At 30.9% G+C, this 10,246-nt stretch overlaps 1 protein-coding gene across 2 annotated transcripts in view; it reads right to left on the bottom strand.

Annotated features, from left to right (window-relative positions):
- Window positions 1-3,219: 3,219 nt before the first annotated feature.
- LOC143071387 (solute carrier family 41 member 1-like) overlaps window positions 3,220-10,246 on the bottom strand; it is a 46,603-nt gene continuing 39,576 nt past the window's right edge. Inside the window, exons 11-12 of one of the 2 annotated variants that reach the window (XM_076245646.1) lie at window positions 8,058-8,214; window positions 3,220-5,544 (exon numbers count right to left, since the gene is read on the bottom strand). In XM_076245646.1, coding sequence (XP_076101761.1) covers window positions 5,483-5,544; window positions 8,058-8,214 — 219 coding nt within the window. In that variant the 3' untranslated portion in view covers window positions 3,220-5,482. The remainder of the gene's footprint in view (window positions 5,545-8,057; window positions 8,215-10,246) is intronic. The other variant, XM_076245654.1, reaches the window with a different exon arrangement.

Genomic DNA, 10,246 nt, shown 5'->3' with positions numbered 1-10,246 from the left:
CTTAACACCAACAGGTAAATTACAGAAGTATGTTAATTCATGAATACTTGGAAAGTACTTTTACTTCAGTAATTTGACCCTGAATTTATTTTGGTGTAAATTAGAACACTTTAGAATTGATTTAAAAAAACAATAAATTAATAAATGAAAAATAGAAAAAAAGGTCCAAAAGATATAATAAGATCAGATTTAGTGCAAAAGTTAATTGTATAAGGTAATTAACGTTGATCACCAGTTCTTTTTTTTCAGGTTCTCTTGAAATGTTAAAACTTATTCTTCAAACTCTTCAAAAGAAGAACACATTTTTCGGAAGAATAAGTTCTGAAGAGATAAATGTTGCTGGAAGGAAAGAAAATGACCTTTTAGTGGATGCATTGTTTCTTCACGATACACAGAAAGTTAAGATACTGTTAGACTACGGTTTCAACAGTAATATATTCTATAATGGATTCAGTTTATTGTGTTGGGCTCGAATTTTGGGTCTGGATAACATATGTCACCTTTTATATGCCAAAAATGGTAAATGTTTTCGAACTGAACATTCACAAGATTGTTGTTTGTTTCTAGGTGTTATTTCACATCCTTCAAATACATTAGTTCATGTTGTGTCTTTGGTAGAACAAGATTGTGACGTGGATTACTGCAGTCTGAAATGTACATTTCCTTTAATGATGGCCGTTCGTTACAAGAGATTTGATGTGTTCGAGTACTTAATCAGACGAGGTGCACTGAGTAACAATCCGAATCTTTTCACCGAGAATCATTTGCCTTTAAGGAGTCTATGGAAATTTATAGTAATACTCATTAAAGAAAATGGAGAATTAGATTTAGATGAAAATTTATCACTTTTAAAGTCTAGAAATGAATGTAATGGATGTAGACAACTACTTAGGATGGTACTACAGACGACATGCACAGTTTCCTGTGAGACATTAAAGGAATTATCAACCAATTGTAAAGATAAAAAACTTATTGAAATTATTTATGAGAAAGTTCTTCCGCCAAAACTAATGCAAGCTTGTAGAAACACCTTGCGTCAACACTATGGACAATTTTTGTGGAAATACATTGAATATATAGAGAATACTATTCCCAAGGGACTAGTGAGATATTTACAGTGTTTAGATGTCATAGAGGATTTTTGTGAAGAAAACGAAAATACAGTAGGAAAGATTGGATAGAATTATGACATGTTTTCTTTAAATAAATCAGTACTACTTGGAAATCCATTGTTCTCATTTATTATACATATTAGAAGCAAGTACATAAATCTACATCTTAAAATCAAACGTAACTTTCATTTTTTTTTTTCCAAATCCCAATTTTGTGATACACTTCATTAATTTTACAAATGTTTATTTTTGTGAATCAGTTGCATTATAAGATTAGATGAATAGAAAGCGTATCATTTAAGGAATAATAAAGGCAACAGTAGTATACCGCTGTTCAAAACTCGTAAATCGATGGACAAAAAACAAAATTGGGGTAACTAACTAAAACTGAGGGAAACGCATTAAATATAAGAGAACAACGACACAACATTAAAATGTAACACACACAGAAACGGACTTAGAATTAGACAAAATCCGATGAGAATAACAAATATAAAATCAAAACCACATACATGAATTTGTGATAGAAAAGTACGGTGACACGTCTTATAGTAATGTGACAGAAGTGTACTTGAAGAATTGGTGCCTTTAAATGGTGATGTCAAATCAAAATTGACAAGGACAACTCTTCAGCTACAGTACTGTTATTCCTGTTGTAATGCATTAAAAAATAAATTGAACATATTATTAAAGAGCTTGTAAAAATATAAAAATCTGGAATAAAATTCCTTGGAACTTCATGAATGATTTTGTCTCATAAATCAAGGCAAAAGATGGTGTCATACAAACGAAAATGTTTAAACAGAAGGTTATTTGATTACTAAAAATTGAGAACTGAAATGGGGAATATGTCAAAGAGACAACAACATGAACAAAGAGCAGACAACAACCGAAGGCCACCAATGGGTCTTCAAGGCAGCAAGAAAATCCTGCACCTGGAGGTGCCTAATCACAACAGGCCTAACCTTGGAAAAAGTGATCTTTGTTTGTTTGTTTGTTGTACTATTCAGATTAAGATGCAATTTTGTTAAACTGACATATTTCAGGTAAGGCAGGTTATGTTGTACTTTGGATCATGTTGTATAAATCAAACTTTTGTGAATTCAAGCAATTCAAAATGGCAACCCAATTCATGTCAAATATGGGTTTGACAGTAAATTTTAGCAAATGTCAAAAGTTGTTACATATGAGATTAGAATTTCCATTTACCCTCTTATTAAGGGGTCATAAAAAATTGTCAACCATTTTCCAAAGTGAGGGGGTTAAAAAATCAACATTTTTACTGTATGCTTTTTTTTCCATCAAATAAAATAGTTATGTTTCAGTTTCTTTTCAATGCAAGTTTCAATATTAAACTACACTTTAATAGACAGGATCTTCTTTTTATTAAAAATGATCGATTCTTGTCTTGAAATCTGAAAACGGTTGATGTATGCTTTTTGAAGGAGGGTGGGGGGGTCTGAAAAAGTGTATGTTTTGTACTCTTTGGAAAATGGTTGACAATTATGGATGACCCTAAACAGGACAGATGTTTGATTAACATTTTTAAATCCCTTCTATTGGCTATTACTTTCAGTACAAAATGATAAAGTAAACAGGATGAATACCCAAGTATGCTGGAGAGCCGTGGTGTAGTGGTTAGTGCATCGGACTACTAACACAAAAATTCCTGGTTCGATTCCCATTCAGGGATGAAAATTTCAGGTACTGAATTTTTTTGCTCTCCCATGACACCATTTGCGATTATGGTCTTGAGACACGATGATGGTCTGTCGGATTGGGACAATAAATGGCTGACCTGTATTAAGAGAGAGCCATATCTCTTGCATATTAAAGACACCCTTGTAGATTTCGAAAAAGAGCAGGCTAATGCCGCTACAAGCAGCACTCGCACCTGCACAGTGGAAAGGGATTATTATAAGTTGCAAAACTTGTTTCCAAATCCACTATTAATAAATATGTTTAAACTTAAGTATGCTGTGATATAAACCAATCTTTTTCTGTAGTGTATGTAAAGTCAGACCAAATAAAATGTCGTGCTTATGCTCTGGCAATGTTTAAGCATGGTTAAATTAACAAAATGGTAAAATATGAAACAAAACTGTCATCAGGTAAACTCTTTTTAATAAATAAATACTTTATCATAACAAACAACTAGTTGTCATGGAAACAGGTGTCAATTATCAATGAGTATCACAAAATAAAGAACACTGACTTCTTTGATTTAAACATTTCTCTGGCCCAGATTATGTTTTATACAATGTGTGGAGCAAATAAATATCCCTTTATTAAAATATATGTACAAAAGTATAAGTGTTTATAATATTAACCCTAATATCATTCAAACATAGTCCCAATTAATATGCATGACTTTTGAACTTCAATCTCGTGTAGTCATCATCACAACAATAATACATGCCCAATGCATTCAAACTATTTCATTTCTATGTTATTGATCCACTAAATCTGGCTCATATATTTTAACTGTTCTGTTAATCATCAAAGATTCTGATGTAAATGTCTATTTGGAATTTGGAATGCTATATTTATAAAAATATGTAATAAAAGTTATAAAATAAAAGCAAAAACAAAACCATTTCAAACAGTCCTGGGGAAATGTGAGATCTGGTGATTTAAGATAAGCAATGTTTCAAAAACTTTTGTTTACCTTGATTACGGAAGCACGAGTTCAAAATTGCAAGTTAGGCCAAAAAAAAAGTATGTGTTTTTACTGTATCCCTACCTACCCTAATTGTTTTTGCCATTTTTGATTAAGCACTGTTATAGTCAAAATGTTGCTCCCATAGACTCAATTTAAAAAAGAAATCTCTACCTACCTACCCTATTTTTTTTCCAGTATGTGACAATAAACACACATACTTTTTTGTTTGGCCTTATTATCTCTATCTGTTACAAAGATATGGACATTGGAAACTACATAAATATAATAGACAAAACTGACTAAATTTTGTCGATCAGTTCACTCTGCATCAAACCTTTCATTTATCTTCATAAAACTAAAGTAAGTTTGTCAAAATCTGCACAGTTATTCACAGGTTAATATTAACACAGTACAAATGAATTTGCCATCTGTAATTTGAAATTTTCAAGAATTCATATTTTGGTACCAACACTTACAAACGGTGGTACAAGCTTCAAATTTTTTTAAACATTGGTACATTTTAGCTTTTCAGAATCGGGTAAATATAAAACAGATCCATTAAAATCTGGTGACAAAATCATTCAGAAAATTTATGTAGGAAATGAAAGGCAATTGGGATCCAATTTCAGTTAATTGATTTAACATTTTTTATTTACATAAAAACTAAAAAAACAAAAAAAAACACCAGAAGTTCAGTTGCAGAATAAATGATCAGTTCAAAGAGTTGCCTGCATCAAACTAGTGAATTGACTGTTTCAAATACAGAACTGTTATACCTTTCACAATGTTCAAAATAATATACAGAAAACTTTTTCTGGAGCTTGTTAAATGGCATTAAACATGGAAACATATTATGTTAGTTTCTATTCTAAAGAACTTTTGACATAAAAGACTATATTTCTTTTAAAATTAAATCTTCATATTGAGAGAATTTATATGTAACAAAGACTAACGTTAAATCTCAATATGTTTGGGTTAATTATAATCATCTAAAATAATCTAAATGCTTTTACAAAGCATCTTTCAAAGCAACATTTACATATATTACAAAATAATAAAACAAAAACAGGTTTAAAACAAAAGATAACAACATTTCATTGTACCACAGGGTTAAATTATCATGACCTCATTTTAAAGGAAGACTAGCTGGTGACTTAGTCACCTAATAGTTCTGTCTGTTATATAATATCTGAGGTATTATATTTCTGGTGGTGTTTATCTAATAATAATACTATGAAAACTGACTTTTTGTAATTGTACATTATATATGACCCTTAAACCTTTTCGACAGTTGACCAATCATATATTTGTTGAATGTTCATGTTGCCATTCTATTGATATTTAGTTCATCTGAGTGTCCACACTCATCTTATAAAAATCTGATGACACTTTGTTATAATTACAGTTTTGATAATTGTCATGTAAGCACATGAAATTTGTACCTACACAATTTTGAAGGTGTGCATCATTACAACAAATTTGAGTATTGTTAAAAGGTTGAAGAAAAAGATGGAGTATTGTCAGATCCTTATAAACAAAGTGTGGACACACGATCAATACTTAATGATTAATAATTAATATAATTTATTCGCCAACATCTGCGTCTTTGTCTCCAATCAAATACAATAAATGGAAAGCCACAGCTAGGAATGAAGTTCCTAATAAATCCCCGATAGCTGTGAGGTATGGTATAGCTACGTTGTCTGGATCATCCCCCAGTCGCCATATCAGATGGACCATCCAGTTTGCCAAAAACAACAGAATAATCACCTGTAAGGAAACAATCATCTCTAATTATTTTTCAGGGAAAGTAAAAAAAAGGATAGACTTTACAAAATAAACAAAACATTCAGAGATAGTAAACAATTTAAATAATATAAAAATATATTGCATTTGTGTACAAACAAAACAAGCATATAACATTTCAAATAATTGCCACGGTATAAGGATTTTTATTATGCAGAAAAGAAATTCAGCTATTTTGATTGGTTGTAAACATTTATAAAACTTTGACAACTCAATGTTTGTATCTTCAGGAAAGACATTTGAATGACCTCCTGTACATCTACAATAAGAAAGGTATTAAACTTATCTCCATTACATGTACAATTAGAAAGGTGTTTCAACTATTTCCCTTACATCTACAACAAGAAAGGTATTAGACTTATCTTCTTACATGTTCAATAAGAAAGGTATTTCAATTATCTCTCTTACATCTACAACAAGAAAGGTATTTCAATTATCTCCCTTACATCTACAACAAGAAAGGTATTACACTTGTCTTCCTTACATGTACAACAAAAAAGGTATTAGACTTATCTCCCTTACATTAACAATAAGAAAGGTATTACAATTATCTTACTAACATCTACAATAACAAAGATACAAGAATTATCCCACTTACATCTTCAAAGACAGGCATTTGAATTATCTCCCTTACATTTCAAACTCTTAATGTTTCTGCACAGCAGATTACTGCACTACTGTTATCAAAACCCTAGTATACTTTAATGTTATAGTTAATACCAAAGATTATAATTCCTGTGATAAATTTCGGAAACATTCAAACACATGAATATGTAAATACTTCTTTTATTCATTAAAGACACAAATTAATCATTTCATTTAAATTTTAACATATTTTTGTCTATTAGTTTACTTAGATTTTTATATGCTTGAATGTTTTCTTAATTTATCATTATTATAGGAATTTTTATTATTGTATATTAGAGGATGAAGTCTGCATTCAAGTAGAAAATGAATATGATTATTAAAATACAATGTAATCCAAATCATTACTTTTCTCTTTTCTTCCCCATCTTCCATGAATGCAATGTAATATTTTGCTGTCTAATGGGGACAGCATCTGCATTACAATAAAATCCAATAGCCAAGCTGTTAGCATATCAAAGGGAGTAAGTTTTTTCTAGAAAACCATATTAAAAGAGCACATGATTTCCCAATTATTTTATACCAGATTACCTAAGTGAAAAATAATAATAAATTTTAATTTTTTTTAATTTGTACCTTTTTACAGACTTCATACCCTTTTTGGAAAATAAGAGTTCATGTTTATTATATATACAAAGTTAAGTGTTGCGTTCCTGCAAGAAAAACACCATTTACACAGACATAATTTTGGTCCAATCTTTGATCTATTAGCTTGACCTAAAAAGATAGAACCATCTCCCTGTCTTGACAAATTATATAGAGGTCTGTTTATGGATTTAGTTTATATCATTTGAACCAAAATTTTGTTACAATATCACTTTTGCAAATGTGCAAATAACGAACAAAATATCATGAACTAACCATGCTAACATTTATAACTTTATAATTTAGACAGATAGGCGATGTTTCTTACATTAGATTTCTTATTCATGTTATTCTAGATTTAATTTTTACAGAAATTAAAATGGTTTTCAACAAGTTTGTGACTAAGATAATATTTCCAATTATGGTTCAGAAAATGATGCTATCCTGCAGTGCATGGTTCCTACATCAAATGAGTGTAAACATGGCCTTTATTATGGGTTTATGTCATGGTATTCCTTGTTGTTCTATTGTCAAACATTATAACCTAGCCCCCTTTAATCTTAAAAAAAAACATACAACATTACTGTACTTATTGAAATTGATGAAAAAATAAAATGGAATATTGTAGTAGGCATAAAATCATATGACATAATGGCCTTGCAGAAAAAAAACCGAAGTATATACATGTATCTTATTGTCCTGTCTACGACTGGCTTATAAATTAACTAACTTTCAAAAACTCCAATGAGTCATTATTAAATCAATATTCAGTATATAAAAGATATTGTAAAGTGGGAAAAGAGTTCAATGGTAAATGATCAAAGGCATTCAATAACAAAGTTTTAATCAGGCATTATCTTTTTCTAGAAAACAAGTATTTTTAACATGTTTGCTTTAACTGCATGTAATAAATATTTCAAAATGTTATAGTTAACATTACTTATTCAAGTTGTTGCCATAATTTGAAAGAAAGGTCTAATAAAGAAAGTTTCGTGAAAAGCTACACTAGAACATTTAAATATTTATCATGTGCAATACTTAAGTGAAATCTAATTATAATTTAAGAATATGTTAGTACTATACCAAGGTATTCTTAAAAAATTTACAATACAGAAAAACTTCATAGTGAAAGCCTTTGATCTAGTAATTCCAGTATCCCAAATTATAGGAAGGATCATCCAATCCAAAGAGTTCATTAGGAGAAGCTGTAAGGATCACCATATCCAAAAGAAGCCCCACATTTTTACCAGATAAATATAGCATATGAAAGGCAACAGCTAGGAAAGCTGTGCCAAGTAAATCTCCAATAGCAGTTAAGTATGGGATGGCAAAATTGTCTGGATCCTGTCCCCAATTCCAAAACAAGTGTACAATCCAGTTTGCCATAAACAGTAAGATCAAAACCTAAAATGTGTACATACATATGAAATATCTAATTAGTTAGGCCATATAAAAATAATGATCATCCTCTATCCAGATTTGTATGGAATAAACAGAGTAAATCTCTTTGCTTTTTGTTTTTTGTATAAACAATACTTTTAAATTACAATGTTAAACCAGGACAACTACATTCAATAATTCATTGCATGATCAATAATGCTGAAATCTGCACAAATCAATCAAGTGGTTCAACTAAAATCACTCTTGCTTCTAAATACTGACAGATCTATCCAATGATAAGTCACACGATCATTCCTTTGCTAAACCTGAACAAATCTACTTAATGATTCATCTCACAATCACTATTATGCTAAACCTGGACAAATTTATGACTATGTAATGATTCAACACACAATCACTCTGATGCTAAACCTAGACAAATCTACTCAATGATTCAACACACAATCACTCTGAAGCTAAACCTGGACAAATCTATGTAATGATTCATCTCACAATTACTCTGAAGCTAACTCTGGACAAATCTATTCAATGATTCAACACACAATCAACTTGATGCTAAACCTGGACAAATCTACTCAATTATTCAATACACAATCACTTTGAAGCTAAACCTGGACAAATCTATTCAATGAATTATCTCACAATCACTCTGAAGCTAAACCTGGACAAATCTATTCAATGAATTATCTCACAATCACTCTGAAGATAAACCTGGTCAAATCTATTTAATGATTTAACACACAATCACTTTGATGCTAAACCTAGACAAATCTATTCAATGATTAAACACACAATCACTCTGATGCTAAACCTGGACAAATCTATGTAATGATTCATCTCACAATCACTCTGAAGCTAAACCGCGACAAATCTATGTAATGATTCATCTCACAATCTCTCTGATGCTAAACCTCGACAAATCTATTCAATGATTCATTTCACAATCACTCTGAAGCTAAACCGCGACAAATCTATGCAATGATTCATCTCACAATCACTTTGATGCTAAACCTCGACAAATATATTCAATGATTCAACACACAATCACTCTGAAGATAAACCAGAACAAATCTATTCAATGATTCATCTCACAATCACTTTGAAGCTAAACCTGGACAAATCTATTCAATGATTCATCTCACAATCACTCTGATGCTAAACCTGGACAAATCTGTTCAATCAATGATTCAACACACAATCAATTTGATGCTAAACTTGGACAAACATATTCAATGATTCATCTCACAATCACTCTGAAGCTAAACCTGGACAAATCTATGTAATGATTCATCTTACAATCACTCTCAAGCTAAACCTGGACAAATCTATTCAATGATTCATCTCACAATCACTCTGAAGCTAAACCTGGACAAATCTATGCAATGATTCATCTCACAATCACTCTGATGCTAAACCTGGACAATCTATGTAATGATTCATCTCACAATCACCCTGAAGCTAAACCTGGACAAATCTATGCAATGATTCATCTCACAATCACTATGCAATGATTCATCTCACAATCACTTTGATGCTAAACCTGGACAAATCTATGTAATGATTCATCTCACAATCACTCTGAAGCTAAACCTGGACAAATCTATTCAATGATTCATCTCACAATAACTCTGAAGCTAAACCTGGACAAATGATTCATCTCACAATCACTTTGATGCTAAACCTGGACAAATCTATGTAATGATTCATCTCACAATCACTCTGAAGCTAAACCTGGACAAATCTATTCAATGATTCATCTCACAATAACTCTGAAGCTAAACCTGGACAAATCTATTGTAATGATTCATCTCACAATCACTCTGATGCTAAACCTGGACAAATCTATTCAATGTTTCAACACACAATCACTTTGATGCTAAACCTGGACAAATATATGTAATGATACAACACACAATCACTCTAATGCTAAACCTGTACAAATCTATTCAATGATTCAACACACAATCACTCTAATGCTTAACCTGGACAAATCTATTCAATGTTACAACACACAATCACTTTGATGCTAAACCTG

Source organism: Mytilus galloprovincialis, chromosome 1, assembly GCF_965363235.1.
Source record: "Mytilus galloprovincialis chromosome 1, xbMytGall1.hap1.1, whole genome shotgun sequence".
In the NCBI taxonomy this organism is placed as follows: domain Eukaryota; kingdom Metazoa; phylum Mollusca; class Bivalvia; order Mytilida; family Mytilidae; genus Mytilus; species Mytilus galloprovincialis.
Note: the sequence above shows the minus strand (reverse complement) of the source record. Positions and strands in the feature narration are given on the sequence as shown.